At 36.3% G+C, this 17,495-nt stretch overlaps 3 protein-coding genes across 4 annotated transcripts; 1 reads left to right on the top strand and 2 right to left on the bottom strand.

Moving 5' to 3' along the window:
* Nucleotide 1: 1 nt before the first annotated feature.
* On the bottom strand, nucleotides 2–5,373 carry LOC116290517 (uncharacterized). Its single transcript, XM_031697562.2, has 3 exons — nucleotides 5,213–5,373; nucleotides 3,658–3,792; nucleotides 2–2,542 (listed from the first exon to the last, which is right to left on the bottom strand). The coding sequence occupies exons 2-3, from the start codon at nucleotides 3,761–3,763 to the stop codon at nucleotides 1,296–1,298; spliced, it is 1,353 nt and encodes a 450-aa protein (XP_031553422.2). The 5' UTR covers nucleotides 3,764–3,792; nucleotides 5,213–5,373; the 3' UTR covers nucleotides 2–1,295.
* Nucleotides 5,374–6,753: 1,380 nt separating this feature from the next.
* Nucleotides 6,754–13,738, bottom strand: LOC116290515 (claudin domain-containing protein 2). Of its 2 annotated transcripts, none has more exons than XM_031697558.2 (3): nucleotides 13,419–13,738; nucleotides 10,341–10,481; nucleotides 6,754–9,714 (listed from the first exon to the last, which is right to left on the bottom strand). In XM_031697558.2, exons 1-3 carry the CDS (start codon nucleotides 13,639–13,641, stop codon nucleotides 9,572–9,574), a joined length of 507 nt encoding a protein of 168 aa, XP_031553418.2. In that variant the 5' UTR covers nucleotides 13,642–13,738; the 3' UTR covers nucleotides 6,754–9,571. The 2 variants fall into 2 exon arrangements, with proteins under 2 accessions (XP_031553418.2, XP_031553419.2); XM_031697559.2 differs by lacking the exon at nucleotides 13,419–13,738 and adding an exon at nucleotides 12,748–13,098.
* Nucleotides 13,739–15,029: 1,291 nt separating this feature from the next.
* LOC116290514 (tyramine receptor 1-like) lies at nucleotides 15,030–16,666 on the top strand. Its single transcript, XM_031697557.2, has one exon. The coding sequence runs from the start codon at nucleotides 15,228–15,230 to the stop codon at nucleotides 16,098–16,100; it is 873 nt and encodes a 290-aa protein (XP_031553417.2). The 5' UTR covers nucleotides 15,030–15,227; the 3' UTR covers nucleotides 16,101–16,666.
* Nucleotides 16,667–17,495: the final 829 nt, after the last annotated feature.

Here is a 17,495-nt window from a genome sequence, read left to right as displayed (position 1 = left end):
ATCACAGAGAAACTACATTTTAATTTTGATATTTTTATTATGAATTTACTACTAATTACAATACTGTCAAATTATAATTTTTCTTTCTTAAACTATTTGATAAAGAGGAAGACATTTTCCTGGCTAATTCCTTTACAAAAAACCATATCACTTTCAGCAACCGTTGCTATGGTAACTAATGACGTCTTTCTGGTAACCATTAGTAACTAGTAACACCATGGTACCAAATGATCGATACCAGTGGCAACTATATTTTAGTAAAAATACACAGGTGATTATTGAAAATCTCGCGCGCTTATTGGTCGAGAAACTCACACTATCACACGATAATAACCTCCAGCGATAATCCAAAATGGCGGCCAGCCGCTTTGTTGCTGTTACCGTAAAAAAATGTCTTTTATCTTCTGTTTTTTTTTTAACTAAATTTTACTAAAACAATTAATTGCCTCAGCCTCAGTGAATATCGGGAAATATTTTCGTCGCCGCTCGAAGACTTGCGTCTCGGTAAATATTCCCCGATATTCACTTCGCCTTCGACGAATAATACCACTATAGTAACAATTTTGTTCATTCACTATTGATGGGTTGCAAGCATTCCCAAGAGAGTTAAAAGACAAAAACATGGCGGCCATTGTGGTGCCCTTAACAATGGATGCTAATGAGAAATCTTTTGTTAAATGGCACCAACATGGCGGCGATGACGTAACGTGCAATCGAAGAATAAGAACAATTCCTACCACGTAAGCTTTGAGGGTTTTTTTCCTTCTCACTAGGAAACAATTTTTTAAATGATTAAAGACGATCAAGTTCACTGGGTTTTTTTACTCCTATTTTCATAAATTCGTTGAATTTGGTTTTTCGCTGACGTCAATCAAAACTAATCAGTCGGTACATTCATAATTTGACTGGCAGCAGCGAAAAACCAAATTCCAACGGGCAAATTTTAACTACAGATTTCGCAAGTAATGAATAACCTTGGAATTGCTAATAGGATTAGGTATATGTAATAGGACTCCATGCTGTCCAATTAAGAAATAATTGGACGAGGAAAATTCCGAGGACTGACAAAATTGGATGAGGCAGTAGGCCAAGTCCAATTTGGTAGTCAGAGGAATATTTCGAGTCTAATTATTTCTTGATTGGGGAGCATGAAATCCCATTACCTATTAATTATATAGCTGCCTAATTAATCCCATATCAACAAGACCTGTCCAATTAAGAAAATAATTGGACAGTAACCTATATGGGATTAATGAGAAGCTGTATAATTAAGTTTGTTAATGTTGCTTTGTTGCTCAATCTATGTTTTGCAACGTGTGGCCAAGCCTAAAAAGCGTCCCATTCTTTTGGATGACGATATTAACGATTCCTTGATGATTACTCCAAAGGCGGAACTGAATGGCAGCGAAAATAGCGATGGTCGATAGTATGAATGCCAACACTGCCTGCCAAGGCCGCTGACCAGCCTTCTGCTCCTGAAGAAACTGCATCACTCTGTTCCATGACTCCTCGTCTTTAGTTGTCCTCTCTCGACTAACTCTCCTTAGCAACCGATTCCAGATATAATCACAGTCCACGTTACCAATAGCCATCATGGGAAATAGAAGAAAAATGACAAGAACAAATGTGTGTTCGTATTGGAACGGAGCTAGAGGGACAGTAGTTGTTATCCAGACATGAAGCTCGAGAAGAATGCATATGGTACAGATGATCAAATTCATCGCTATCCAACCGGAAGAGAATTCTCGGAAGATGTGAAAAGCGTCGAAAGATTCAGCGAGACGTGCGCGACAGAGGTCGACATCATCGATATTGTCTCGGAGAAACTTCGTGACTAGTCGTACTTCGGATTCGTAACTGCATCGGAGGAGATATACGACATAGCAGAGTCCACAGAAATTAATGTACCCTTGGATAGTAAGGAATATGTCGAGGATAAAGGTAGAGTGGACGCCGACATAAGTGTGATTGACAGCTATGTTTGTAACTAGTTCTTTATCGAAGAAGGGACACGACAGTCGAATGCATTCTATGATCACGAACGCCACGCCAATGACAAATGCTACGTACCCTGCGTATTGCTTCTTTCTCATGTTAATGAGTCTCAATCGGCCAATCAGAAACTCGACATCCACAGCTCCCGCCCATTGGCCAGGAAGAGTATTAGGCCAGATACGATGTAGAACCGACACTAAACACGTCATAGGTGCTATAAATAGTAACAGATTGGAGCCAATCCACGATAATGTGTGGACAATATCTACCTCGGTGTTGAGGTAGCGGTGAGATATTATCGATATGTTTGTTATTGTTGCTACTGTGATAGTGATTAACCACAGCCACGAGAAGACCCCGCTGCCACAGTGGTTAAAACAAGACGAGCCGATGTCACGGTCACGTAGCTCGGTTGATATACCGAGGTAGTTCCATCTAAAACTATCACAAATCTTACAAACCTCGTTGTCATCGTTGAAGGTGTGGTAGTTGGTGTGCGTTCGAGAGTTACGACATTTGCAGCATCGTATGGGTTGTACCAAAGCACCTGCATAAATAAGAGTGAAAATAAGAAACTAGAAAAACTGATGTAAAACTGTTGCAACACAAGACAATTTTTTGCGCAAATCGTGGTGTTAAAAGTTGGCTTTGTGCCAAAAAATTGGAGCGGGTGGCAACAAAAGATGATGGCAACAAATAAGTTTTTGAAGCTTCTCAAAAATCTGCAGCATGTTGCCACAACAAATAAAATTTTGTTAAAAATTGTAACCATGCTTAATATTACATGAGGCAACTTTTAACTCAGTATAGTGTAATATATATTGCAATATTGCAGTGTGCTAGCTACTCTGTCTCAGATTTCAGATTTCAGATCTCCAACCAACAACGTTTATAAAAATAGATGTATACTGCATAGGGCTTATATTTAAGTGGAAAAGTTATTTGGGCTTTGACTAACCAGCTCTAGAAGAGTTAACTCAAGAGAAAAATAACTAAGAGAAGGAATCTCTGGTATTCAAGCTTTTAACCATCATATAAGCACCGTTTGATGCTATTTTTAGAATCACATTTGCCGTGCATTTTGCTGCATTCACATACTGCACGCACTCTATGCTGTTCGCTTAGATTTTTTTGAAAAATGCAAAAAACATAAGCAGACAGTATTTTATCCTCACTGCATACTCATTACTGAGCCACGGGAATTAAGATATGGAAGGTGACTCCGACTGCTGGCAATGAGCATGTGAAAAGCATGCGATGCATCGTCAACCGCTAACAGGGGAGGTGGGTGGGGTGAATTTTCTACTCTCTCCTTAGGCAGCTTCCGACGAAATGATTCAAGGATCTGGGTGTGGCACTCATATATGGAGGGGTCGCAAAGCATTACATCTGCACTGCACAAACTCCAATGTCCATAAATTGGGGGGGTTGCTAAATTCCTACGTGACATGCTAATTATGTATGCAGTGAGAGTAGTTTAATCACATGCAGAAAAACAATCGATTAAATGAGTGATTCTAAAAATAGCATCAAAGATTCTAAAAATAGTATCAAAGAGTGCTCGCGATGGGAGCAAAGGATTCCTCCTTTTCGTTCATTTTCTCCTGGTTAATTATTATGCCAACAAATTAATTAATTAATAAATATTACTATGAAACTCACCAGAATGAAAGAGACCAAGACTTTTGACGTAAAACCAGAAGATAATAGGCCATTCTTCTCTGTTGAACCTTTCTAGTATGGGTCTAGTTATGGTGTCCATGTCCATAACCTGCTACTCCTATAATAACTAACTTGCTGTGTTATGATAAAATAGAAAAAATCCTGGTTAGGAGCTAAGAGAGAATACAAGGGCATGATAACACTTCCTACAAGGATATATTTGAGAGGCTGTTAATCTAGGTGCATGGGAAATGAGAATGAAAATTAAGAATACAATAAGGAGGTGAATGAATGAATATACGAATGAATAGATGGATGGGTGGATGGATGGATAGAAGGATGGATGGATGGATAGATGGATGGATAGACGGATGGATGAATGGATGAATGGATGAATGGATGAATGGATGAATGGATGAATGGATGAATGGATGAATGTATGAATGGATGAATGGATGGATGAATGGATAGATGGATAGATGGATGAATGGATGAATGGATGGATGGATGGATGGATGGATGGATGGATGGATGGATGGATGGATGGATGGATGGATGGATGAATAAATGGATGAATAAACAAATGGGCAAATGAATTAATAACTACAAAAAATTTGACATGCATTATAAAGCTAGCTCTAAATGTGATCAAATGTAGTAAAAATATCTTTACCACTCTTTTCATTGCTGTGTGCTGATCAAGCTGAACAGTCGCGAAAGGGAAATTGGGCAATATGCTCTCATCAATCAATAAATTGGTCAGTACCTTTACATTCTCTGATTGGCGGCAGTGTATTGCCCTATTTCCCTATTGCGACTGAGTGTCTCGATCAGTGCGTAGCAGTTAAAAGAGTTATAAATAGCTGCAAAACTCCAACGCCCAACTTCCGTGGTTGAAGATACACCTTGAAACTTTATCTGGCGTTCCCTGCTGACGCACGTGACATCATGAGCCAAAAGGTCAACATTGTACGTGAAGAAAAACTTTCCAGAAATTTCTTTAAAATATTGCTTAATTACGAACAAAATAACGTGAAACATGTTTAAAAAATATCAGTATGATTAATCTAGCCTTTTGAGATCGAAAACATTGCAATCCAGAAGAAAAAAGCTTTATTACCGATGGCAATATCAGATGACTTCCGCCATCTGGCTTCAGGAAAAACTTTATTACTTTTTGATTTTGAATCACACAAAAATCCCGACTTCTACGAGAAATTAATATAGTAAAAAGAAGAAGCTAAAACCTCTTAATTTAATATAAATTATGGTTTAAATTGGAAACGCTGGATGGTTTATAAGTTATATTATGAAGGATGCTTACTGTTTGTAAAAAGATACGATAAAAAGCTAAGTAAAATATACTATAGAAATCATGTCGAAAACAAATAATTCTGCAAGATAAACCTAACGTTACTAAAATATTTCAGTGATCGAGATATACTTTTTTTAATTATAGTCATTGCGTATTAAATTAAATGAAAATTAAATATCTGCAGCTTAGCAGTAAGTTTCGTTTTATCGAAATTCGTCGCAAATTATTAGGTTTACTCACCGTATTATCTTGGTAAAGGTATTTGTAGCTCTTATAGAAGTTTTGATTTTCAGAATGATAGCTTTTTTGGAGGAGCTTATTCAGAAAATTCCAAAACAGCCTGAGTTACTAATGTCAGCCTTCGAACGGCTTCCGAAGGTACATCCTTTGACCGTATATCCACAGGAAGCCCGAAAAATAAGAATGTGGCATTGGTGTATGGGGAGGAGGGGAGGGGAAGGGAAGGGGAAGTGGTTACTAGGCTAGGGAGTAGAGATGTTTCAAAAATGATAAAACTGAAATTTCAAAAACAATACGATTTTGAAGACAAAAACAAAACTAGCAAGCTGTATGACGATGGCTAGTGATCGTGGTGAGATAGTGGTGGTGGTGTTGAAGTGGTTATATTCATTAACACATAAAGACCTCCTCATCTCGTGCATAATGTGCCTGGGGGGGTACTCCCATATATGGACTATACGGGGATGATCCGCTGAACAGGGTATTGTTTTTTGAACTTCTTGTCATAGACAGGGTATTCACTCAAGTTCCAAGTTCTTCCTGATTTCCCTGTCATATTCAGGGTTTCTACTTTTGTATTGACCGAAACTGGTTATTATGGTCTTAAAAAAACGATACGCGAGATGACATGATAATTGAAACAGGAACTCAGTGCAATAAATTATATCTTTTGTCATAAACAGGGTCTACAAATTCGATTTTTTTGTCATAAACAGGGTACCCCTTTCAGAATCCCAGCGGAACACCCCTACCCAAGTCTGGCAGAGTACCCCCCCCCCCCCCCCCCGGGATAATGTGTCCCCATTTCATTCTCTAGGCAATTCCCTAGAGAATGATTTCTGTTTACGGTTGCACTCCAGTTGCACATAAGACACATTAATATAGACACAACTCAAACAAAGAATCTCATTCTTAAGAGAATGACACGTGGTCTGAAATGCTGATCTTGATGATGAAAGACAGAGTACCAGGGCTGTTAACCTGCAAAGGTAGGTGTGGTTGATGATTGCATAAAAAAAGCACACTTCAGAGATTCAGATTTGACAAAGTCAGGGCAGGGGTAACTGTCACAGATTGAACCCTGAAACAACCTCTGTGCAGATCTAAGTCAGGGCATGGCTAACTCACAGATCGAACCCTGAAACAACCTCTGGGCTGATCTAAGTCAGGGCATGGCTATAACTCACAGATCAAACCCTGAAACCACCTCTGGGCTGATCTAAGTCAGGGCACTGCTGACTCACAGATTGAACCCTGAAACAACCTCTGGGCTGATCTAAGTCAGGGCATGGCTATAACTCACAGATCAAACCCTGAAAAATTCTCTGGGCTGATCTAAGTCAGGGCAAGGCTAACTCACAGATCAAACCCTGAAACAACCTCTGGCCTGATCAAAGTCAGGGCATGGCTATAACTCACAGATCTAACCCTGAAACAATCTCTCTCAGTATGATGATTATAGTGGTGGTAATGATAGTGACCTCAAGATAATAATAATGGGACATTGATGTTGCTACTTGATAATCAATCACAGGATTCAATAGGTTCAGAAACTTTTATTACAAAATCTGAAGCCAGCTAGGATGTCATCCTATGAAAGTTATAAGCAACTGACTTGCTCTCAGCTCTAACTTTTTACTTGCAGAGATCTTATGGCAACTAAGTGAAGCAACAAGAATTGAAAACTCTACCATTCACAGACTTTAACTCCTTTTTCAAATTTATAAATTTACTTTTAAACATTAGTCCTGAAAATATCTTGCTATTATTATTGTACACTGTTTGCAACCTATTAGTTCATTATGGGGTTTATTAATATGCATTACTTATTGTATATATTATTAACTATTATTATGAGTTTAATGGATTTTTGAGGTTATGCTTTAGTTATCTAAACAGCATTCTTATTGTTGTGGCATTCATTCAAATTTAAGATTCAAATTTAACTTAAATAAAAGAAACAAAATGTGACAACATGTAAAGAGTTTAATTCATTAAAGTACAAAATTACTTTTTTACTTTGGTCTTATTTTATATGAATTACTGCGATTTTCTTAAACATGCAAACTGTGTCTGCAAGCTGCACACTGAAATTTGGTTTTTCGCTGCCATCTATCAAACCTAATTACTCAGGGTACCCTTCATACTTTTGACTGGCGGCAATGAAAAAACAAATTTCAGCGTGCTACTCGGGGACAGAGAGTTCACATGTTTATGAAAATAGCAGTGAGAGAATTATTGAAAGGTAGTGTTATTTTTCTGTAACATCTGAAACTCCTGTAGAGATTTTGACTTCTATTCCCATCTAAATTGCAAAAAGCAGATAGAGCTGTACTATGTTACACTTTACTGCCTTTGAATAATGGTTTCAAATCAAGGTATTTGGGTCAATGCAATAAAATAATGTATAGAAACTGACCCGAATGCAACAATACTCCATTTTACAGTTCCGGTTCCAAGCCGAGGCTGGAGTTTCCATGCATGATAAAAAGTATAGTTTTGCTATGAGCATAAACTGCAGCCTCGACTTGCAACGATTATTCGTGGTCACTCGAACGTAACTGTAAAATGGATTATTATATGACCGTGAATCTTAGAGCCTGGATACTAGCAAATCGAGCAATCTGATTGGATAGATCACATCACGGACTGGTCTAGATTCTCTGGTATTAACCGGTCCGATCGCATATTAATCTTACGGCGAAAACATTTTGTCCTTTTCAATGAAAAGTGGTCATATAATAAAACTCTTATCAACCGAGCTTGGTCGGTCTGTACGGGATAATCTTGACATCGGTCTGTACATTCCGACCTCAGGTCAAGATTATCCCATACAGACCTCCCGCTCGGTTAATAAGATCTAGGTATTGTTTGAAGGCAATAGATTGTTACTCTAATATCAGCTATTTGATAGAAGGAGAAAAGCCACAAAATGTAGCAACATTGAGTATTAATTTTCAGGGCACTCCTACTAATACTAAAATACTTACAATAACATAGACATTGTTGTCACTCACTACGTCAGATAAACACACTTTATCTTGGAAATAACGGCGACATTTTTTAGCTTTGCGGAAGTTGTAAAGTTATCCTTCTATCTAGTGGTTAACTTATATTGAAATAAACAACTAAAATTTGGTTATAAACTGTACATAAACACCGAAAACAGCAGTAGATTCTAGATGAGAAAACCAAAATGATACTTCTGAAGTCCAGCATATTTACCATGCATAAACTGCAAGTAAGCACTGCTTGCAATTGGTTTAAATCATGATTTTGAAATTTGATGACTTTTATCTCGACAAAGCAGCCTTTAAATTGAAATTTTTCTTACATCTAAATCTTTTAGTCTACATCTACATTTTACTTATAATAAACAAAAAATGTTAAATAACTTGGATGCAGAGTCCTCATTCAGACTTGCTAAAGACTAAGCAGAATTATAAAGGATTTATGAGCTTATACATATTATATGGTACACCAGATCTTTCTGCCTGCCTGTTTACTTAAATTAATATCTTACTCAAAACTTAGAAAATAAAAAAGGACATTTAGCACTTGAATTGCTACGCAGATACACAAATGTAGATATAAACCAAGTATAGTGACAAGGAACTTCATGTATGCTATAACAAAATTAGACTCTAAACTACAACACCCTATATTTAATATTACAGTGGTTCTGGGAAAATAGGTTTTGATAAACAAAATATTTATAACTTTTTGTACTGCATAGCTTAGTAACACCTTGACCATGGGGAATATTAGCTTTTTAAACTTACTGTTTAATGGGTTAGAAAAACAAATTTACTTTCTTTCAGGACTATTTGACAACAACAATGACATGCAAAAAAATAGCTTCCTTTGACATTGAATATACCATAAATTTAGGAATTAAAATATCTGCAAAAACCAGGCGGAAAAGGCCAATAATTAAACCTTTTCATAGTGAAATTAAAGTAATACATAAAAAAAGTAGCCATGTAAAGTGCCAGGGTTTAATTTAGAGATTGGAGCATCTGTACCAAAGCTACATTTTGTCTACAAGTGTACAAATTTTATACTTTCTTTATATTATAGCACAACAAATGTTGAAAGTCATTTTTTTGCATGCCAAACTCAGAGTTTTGATACTTCTTATACCACTACATTCTCTTTACTTAAAACCATAATCACATTCAAAATCCTCAAACCTCACCTCTCTTAACCGTTTCCGTCCTCAGTGTCACACAAGGTCCTATACTGAAAAATTCTCAAAACACAATCCTCATTGCATTTGAATTTTAAAGGAGAATTTAAATATGATTATGGTTTCTTCTGCTGTGCAACGAGAATGCTGTGCTAAGTTTTAAGCCAGGATCAACGATCAGCCAAGATGAGGACCAACGCTATAACGGATAGCGCTACTGTTGACCAGCCACCTCCATAGGACCAACTGAAGTAGATGTCACTCTCCCAGTTAATGAAGGTATATACCAACAAGCCAATCACGACAAAGAGAGCTGGAAATATAATACAATATTCATCAGCATAAATATTAAAGAACCAGTGCTCTTAACTTTTATTGTCACTGAACCTTGGGCTACTAGAGCTGAGGTTGAAGAAATAATTGGTTTGAGTTGCCATTGAAGAGCATTTAGCTTCGAACATGAAAATATGTTCCTCACTCTGAATGGCTGACCTCCTTCAATGCTCTGATTAGGCCAAACAAAAAAATGAGTGTGTTTCCTGTTGCATGAGAAAAATGATTGGGGTCAGTAGGTCAGGATTTTTTTTACTGATACAACAGTGGAAATGAGCTTACTGGGAACCCTGTGGTGCATTTGGGAATGAAAAAAATATTAGGGTCGGCAAAAATTGGCAGGAAAATTAGGGTCAGGTCGCGCAACAGGAAACACACTATTTTTTGTTTGGCCTTAGCTGACCCCTCCAAAATGTGCTATGATTGGCTAACCCTTTTCAAAATGCGCTCTGATTGGCCACCCCCTCCAAAATTTGCATTCCCTCTCAATAAAGTACAAATGGTTCTTGTGAGCAAAATGAATACAAGAAAAAATAGAGAAAAATGCAAAATGAATACAAAGCAAAGCAAAGCTTAAAAAAGAGGGTAAATACAATTATCACGTACCAGCAAATAAGAAGAGGCCACAGACCCAGAAAACTGGGAAGGGTTCTCCTTTACGGCATGCATTGACCAAGGCAAAGATGAATGCAATCAAGTGGCAAATCATTGCAAGAATAATGAATGCAACTACGGCACCAGCCCAATCTGGAAAACAAATACAAAGCTGTTATGATAATTGGTTAGATCAGAAGAGAGATTTCCAGGGTTCAATCTGTGAGTTGGCCATGACATGACTTAGATGTAAGCTCAGAGGTTGTACAAGGTTTGATCTGTGAGTTAGCCATACCCTGACTTAGATCAGCCCAGAGGCTGTTTCAGGGTTTGATCTGTGAGTTAGCCATGCCCTGACTTAGATCAGCCCATAGGTTGTTTCAGGGTTCGATCTGTGAGTTAGCCATGCCCTGACTTAGATCAGCCCAGAGATTGTTTCAGGGTTCGATCTGTGAGTTAGCCATGCCCTGACTTAGATCAGCCCAGAGGTTGTTTCAGGGTTGAATCTGTGAGTTAGCCATGTTCTGACTTAGATCAGCCCAGAGGTTGTTTCAGGGTTCGATCTGTGAGTTAGCCATGCCCTGACTTAGATCAGCCCATAGGTTTTTTAAAGGTTTGATCTGTGAGTTATAGTTAGTCGTGTGCTGCTTCAATTAGATCAGTCCAGAGATTGAATCAGGTTTCCATAAAATTGGAAAGGTTTAGGGTTGAATTGATAAAACTCAGTAGTCATATTTCCTTATTCGAGATTAAATGTTGTCAAGTTCTCATTACACTTGATTAATGATGGATTATTCACTGACAAAGGTACAATAATAACAATCAATAGCATATGCAATATCAGTAAAATATATGCTAAAGTTAAATGACTACTATAGAACAATCTAGAGTCATAGAACTGAAATAAGTATTGTGCTTATCTTTACACACAAAAAAGAGCATTTTCAAAAGTTTAAACTCGTAGCCCAGCAGCTAAGCTCTTAATCAACTTCATTTGACAAAAGCTGTCAAAATATATTGGTACCCCAACAACTGCTATCTTCATGTGGCCAATTTGACTAGATAAATGGACAGGACAGGACTGAAAAATCCTAGTGTAGTCTTTTGAAAACGTACAAAATCAAGCAAGTTCTTTGAACTAATTAACTCTGATGATTAACGTTGGTGTTTCTATGGCAATTGTAATTAATCAATTTTTGGATGTCATGGGTTAATTCTTTAGAGGAAATGGCATGGATGGATGGTTTTGAATAGGCTATGACCTAAGAATATTATTTCTGGAAGATTCATGGTGAGAAAAAATATATGACGATCCAATAAGACTCTAATTTTGTGGAATGGTATTGAGAGGGGTATAAAACATCTTCAGTAAAAACATGTTTTTAAAAATGCAAAGTAATATATATTGAGTTTCAAGAAAACAAACAAAAAAACTGACAAATTTCTGTATGAAAAATAAGGTTGATTAGATTTAAGATATTTTAAATTTAGATATATTGAAATTTTATCAGAAATATATTTCTTGAATCTAAGATGCTAGAGTTTCTAAAGATTATCTTCTAACATGACTAGTTTCAGAAAAACACACAAAAATAAATGAATTCATGTTTTAAAAAATCGAACAGCACAATCAATAATTATAAATAATTATAAATGTGTTCTTTGGGTAACTTTTAAGTTCTTGAGAATAAGAATAAAATATTAAGCTTATAAACATCAATCAAATTATTTGTGTAGAAACAGATTTTGTTAGTTCTATATAATAGGAGCACATAACATCATATATCTTAATGAATCTTTGCGCTATATAAGTAATAAAATTTTTATTATTTAAATCAAATTATTCCAAAAATATGAAAAATATATTGTACTTAGCTGCAGAATTTCCTGAATTATTTTTTCTGGACCAAAGGAAACTTCTAGGTACATGTATTTCGTACATGACAGTACAGTCATTAACTATAAATTCAACTGCGTAAATAACTAGTAATTATTAATTCTAAGTAAGCATTCCAAAGATTTTCTAATTGAACAATATGAAGATTGAAATCAAGTTTTTATAATAAAGTATTAGAAACCAAAATATTATTTTTCTTCTATTAAAATCCTAAATGTCTTCTTTGGGTAACTTTTGAATTCTTGAGAATAAAGAATAAAATTTGAAGCTTATAAACATCAAGCATGTCTTGACATAGACTAAACATTTTAAAAACAATTTGAACACCAGTTATGTTTTGATTTGTAAAAGAAAAGTAGATTTGTTTATATTATACCGAATTGTTTTCTTCTGGGGAAAAAATATTTCACTTTTCATATAAAATATAAAATCGAAGGCAATAAAATTTTTTTAGTATAAGCCAGATTAAATAAGAAATAATTTTTTTAATACTGAAGGTTTACTGAAACTATGATAGGTTACCTTCTCTTTCAAACGAAGTGCAGTCATGATTGATAATGAGAACTGAATTATTATTCGTAGCCTCAGAACATTCGTAAAATAATCCAGCATTATACATTCGTTTGATATTCGTGGCTTTCTCAACCATCCACCAAACTTTCCAGTAATCAGTCGCAAGACCCAAAACCGCCATTAAAATGGCCACCAAAGCACATTGAAAAGTTGTCAGGATCTTTATCATAATGAAATCGGTTTTACGATCTTTCGTAAGCAGCTTCTTCCAACCCTTTACTTTGAGTATTAAAGCTTCTCTGACGAACTAGATTTTATAATCTGAGCTTTTTAGGTGCGTCAACCAAGCGAGAAAAGTCAAGAATACCTTTGAAACGTAAGTTCATGGTCGACACCCCATTTATCATTCGTAAAGCAAGCGAAGGATACGCTTTGATAGTCAAGCATTTCAAACGATTTAAAATTCAAATGTTCTAGTTAACCTCCACAAAGGTTTCTCAGTTTAAAAAAAGGCTATAAATGATTTTAATTAAGGTATTAAGATGAGATAAATGTTGGACATCAACATTCCAAACGGTGAATCACTGACAGACGACGTTGCGTTGGAGCACTAATACAGCAAATTGTATTGACATCAAATAGAAAATTTTATATCTATGAGAATGGTTTGGAATAGATACCTGGAAGTCCACCACTAAACCAGTCAGTGCAATCTTCTTCGAGTAATAACCCTGTTTCATTGTGTCTTGATTCATAACACTGTCTAAACAGACCTCGAAAGTGTGTGATGTTATGGCCCTCAGAAACAACAATCCACTGCACCCAATACGTTGTAGCAAGCGATACAATAAGCATTAGGATGGCCGCGATGGCACACACTACAGTGGTGATGATTTTGATCATGATTTCGGTGGAGTTTTTTAGCAAAAACACCGAGAAATCTTTGGGTCTTCGAAGCGAAGAATTTTTTGGACGCCGAAAACAAGACGCTGCATTTGCATTGTGGGTATTTGAGGGATGCTGCGTGATGTCACGCCCTAAAGAAGAATGACGAATATGTGGGTCACGCAAAGATAGGGGTAACGCTTGTAAGTAAAATAAATGGAAGGAACGAAGGGAGAAAGAAAGCAACCATCTATCCCTTAAATTATCTAATTGTCCATCCCTTAGACCAAGAGAATATTCTCTTGCTTAGACTTATTATTCACTATGCGATTAATTATTAATAGTAATTGAGAGGATATATAATGGCATATACAGGCACATAACTTTAGCTTCAAAATCAAGCTAAGTTAAAGAAGGCAAGAGATATGGTCAATCCTCGAATACTGCAAGAGGTAAGTATATGCTAGTTTTATAAATATATAAGGAGCGCCACCTTACTTAGGGACGGACAATTGGATAGTTGATAGGGGGGTTGCGTAATCCCCCCCAAAAAATATCGAGCAAGCATTTAACCCCCCCAAAAATATCGTGCAACCTCTTCTGCTAAAAGAAAGATATCTAACTGTACGAGGAAAAAAAAACAAAAAAAAAACTGTGCATGGGTTGAGCCAAAAAATAAATATCATGCAACTTAGCGGACTAAAGTCTCAAAGACCCAAACTTGAATTCGAGTTTTCAAAGGAAAAAATTGCGAGCAACTGGAGCAAGTCTACTTTCGTACTAATTGGACACAGTCACTTTTACTCCCGCACACATTACCACTATATCCAAAGTATTCAATGCTCTATGCACACAACGTTCAACTCACATGTTTAATTTTACGGAATTAGTCACGGAATGTGTACAAGTTTAAAGTTATAAGATAAAATATTTAAGTATTTAGAAAAATTTAAAACTATCTATCATCCGTGAGTATATATAATGAATAATGAGTCCATTAAGCTTTTGCTATATCACGGTTTGACAGCTGCATCGTATGGATAAATTAGGAGCAAAAACACCATTCATATGTGGGAAGATCCTAAATTTTGTAAAGCATCATCAATTGAAAATCAAAGGCGTAGAACTTTTTAATAATGAACAGTTTTATAAGCAAATGCGTTGCATGTTTTGCAAGCTTTTAAGGGACTTCCTCGTGGTGAAATTAAAACTATAAGATATTAAAGGACTAGGCTTGTCAAAAGGTTCATTAAATCGTTGTTTTTTTTAATCAAAAGGCCGTTAAAACGCTATGAAGTTTACGTATTTTAGCATTATGCTATGTTAACTGGCTTTTGTGAGATAAATCTCATTCTATCATTAGAATTCTTTAATTAATCGCTGAACAAAAAGTGAGAAACGTTTTAGTGAAACACGTTTTTGCTCCTTCATTCAACTAGTTCATAAAAGGTCTCTGGTAATCGATCTGATTATAATACTCTATTTACTGGCAAAACATCTAGTCATTAGCTAGTCAAGTGTGTAGCCATGCCAGTTCTACATTAACGGAAAGCTCTGTTGATATCTTGTGCTATTCGGCAAACAGTATGATCCGTTGATCAAAAATGAATGATTCCAGCAAGCCTTCTTCGACCAAGGAATACGTGTTTATGCCCTACGATGTTTTTATTACCAAACTGGTTCTCTATTCCTTAGTTGGTGTTTTCTGTGTCTACGCTGTTGTGGCCAATGCCTTTATTCTGTACGTCAAGGCGAAACTGCTAACCAAGCGAAAAAGGAACGTTCACAATCGAAGACCTTTTGATCGCTTCCCAGTGGTCAGTATGTTTATTCAAAGTCTAGCATACTCGGATTTCTTTTGTGGTCTGATTACTCTGCCAGTCGCCATCACAGTAAACTTTGTGGATGTTATAACCAGTGACATGATCTGCAAGACTGTCCGTTTTTGCAACATTTTCTTTCCAATGGTAACTATGAACAATCTCTTTGTAATTGGAATAGAAAGATATTTGGCAGTGTTTTATCCTTTTCTCGTCCCATCCAGTCGTTCAATCAAGGGACTTGTCTTAGGGGCGTGGATTTTTGGGGGGATCATATCATTGGTTATTTCCACCACTTTTAGCCTAGAAATTCGAGATATCGGCCCCACCACATACACCAAGACTTGCGTGTATAACAAAAATGTTCTCCTGTACAAGGCAATGTTTATAACATCTTCAGTGGTTGTCTATTTTATCCCAAGTATCATCTTAACCTTCACTAGCCTCCGTTTAGTTTGTTTCTTACGACGAAAAAGAAAGACAACGCCAAAAACCTCTAAAGTTAATTCGTGGAGATTTTACGGGACAAGTACTTTTGTGATTCTTATATTCAGTTTTGTTATTCCATATCTAATTTTCATGGTGTATAATGCGGTGAGTACTGTGTTAAAGTTCGACTTCAGCTTCACGACTGGAGATTATTGTAAGGAGACTTAGCGCAGTGTTTGCATACTCTAATTCCGCAATCAGCCCCACCGTCATGCTTTTTAGCATGCCTGATCTAAGGAGAGCCTACAGAAGATTCGCAAGACGCCATTTGAGACTAGTAAGATCTACACGCATCAGCTCTAATGTGGTCAGAGAAAATTACCAATTAAGTAACGACCATAACATACTCCCTACACCACCTGTCCTTGTGCCAAATACAGAACAATGCAACGCTAATGGAACAACTCATCCATTTGTTATAAATAATATACATACAGTTCAAAGGCATATTGAGACCCACATGTAATTGCAGTGAAACAAAGTGAATCATTTTAAAATTGCTCTTTGCGGAGTTCGTTTAAACGACGCCTTCCTTGGGTTCCAATAGCGCAGCGCAGCCGTGACGTCATAAAAACGAAGACAAAGGCGAAATTCGGACAAACAAACTTACAAGTTTACTTTCAGCAGATAATTTTCAGCAGCCGATCGCAGTTGATCTTAGTTTACATGGGTTATTATTGTAACTTTAAGTAAAAATAATAAAATCGGTTCGTATAATCCTCGTAGCGGTTAAACAGAATGCAATGTTTGTCCAAATCTTTAAGAATCAGCGCGCTGCGCTATTGAACAAGACATATAAGGAACAAAAGATGCACGATGTTCGCTATCTCATCAGAAAAGCCGGTGGCTGGTCTCTGTTGAGCACAACTCATATGTCTATACTTTTTCAGGTTATTAATATCAATAAATGACTCGTGAATGTAACAAATAAATTATCTTTTAGATGTGTAACCTTATAAGAGAAAATTTTTTTCAATAATGAGCAATAATGGCAAAAAAGCGCCAAAAACTAGACCTTCGTATGAGTTTTGATCCCAATTTTCGTTTTGGGTTAACACTCAAAACCTTTTTTAACAGTTAGAAACTGATGTGCCATAATAAAATGCTTGTTTGAAGCGGTATTTTCAATTGTACGAAGATGTTTTGTTGCATTTGTGTTAGAATGTTGCTTTGTCAGGCTTTTTTGATAGAAAATATATGGGAAATAAGCAAATGAAGGCCTAAACCTTATTTTCGATTCAAATTTTTGCTTGGGTATTGTAACACTTTGATTCTACTTTCATCGGTCAACTCCACTTCCAAACAAGTTAAACTTTTTGAATATCAAGATTTTAGCCTCGTACAACAGCCTTTCTTCAAGAAAATAGTTTTTGGCGCTCACCGCTTGAAGGCGAAAAGACTTCTCTCATAATATTTGTCATTGCATTTCCGGGTCCAACTCAGTGCTCATAAAAACCAATTAAAGAAAGCGCAAAATAATGAAAAAAGGTTTATTTTTGTTCTCCATCATCTAACCTCCACCTGGAACAATTAGAACTTTGAACAAAAAATTCTGTCATGAAG

Source organism: Actinia tenebrosa, unplaced genomic scaffold (assembly GCF_029948245.1).
Source record: "Actinia tenebrosa isolate PJP-AT-01 unplaced genomic scaffold, QUT_ActTen_1.0 PGA_scaffold14__42_contigs__length_11649687, whole genome shotgun sequence".
Classification (NCBI taxonomy): Eukaryota; Metazoa; Cnidaria; class Anthozoa; order Actiniaria; family Actiniidae; genus Actinia; species Actinia tenebrosa.
The sequence above is the reverse complement of the archived record's forward strand: the minus strand, read 5'-3'. Positions and strand labels throughout refer to the sequence as shown.

Excerpts from the sequence above, each read along its gene's own strand:
- LOC116290517 (XM_031697562.2), bottom strand. The coding sequence starts at position 3,763 with ATGGACATGGACACCATAACTAGACCCATACTAGAAAGGTTCAACAGA. Across the intron at positions 2,543-3,657 it reads TCTTGGTCTCTTTCATTCTG|GTGCTTTGGTACAACCCATA; the intron begins GTGAGTTTCATA and ends TTATTTATGCAG.
- LOC116290515 (XM_031697558.2), bottom strand. The coding sequence starts at position 13,641 with ATGATCAAAATCATCACCACTGTAGTGTGTGCCATCGCGGCCATCCTA. Across the intron at positions 10,482-13,418 it reads GTTTAGTGGTGGACTTCCAG|ATTGGGCTGGTGCCGTAGTT; the intron begins GTATCTATTCCA and ends TTTGTTTTCCAG. Across the intron at positions 9,715-10,340 it reads TGGCCTCTTCTTATTTGCTG|CTCTCTTTGTCGTGATTGGC; the intron begins GTACGTGATAAT and ends TTATATTTCCAG.
- LOC116290514 (XM_031697557.2), top strand. The coding sequence starts at position 15,228 with ATGAATGATTCCAGCAAGCCTTCTTCGACCAAGGAATACGTGTTTATG.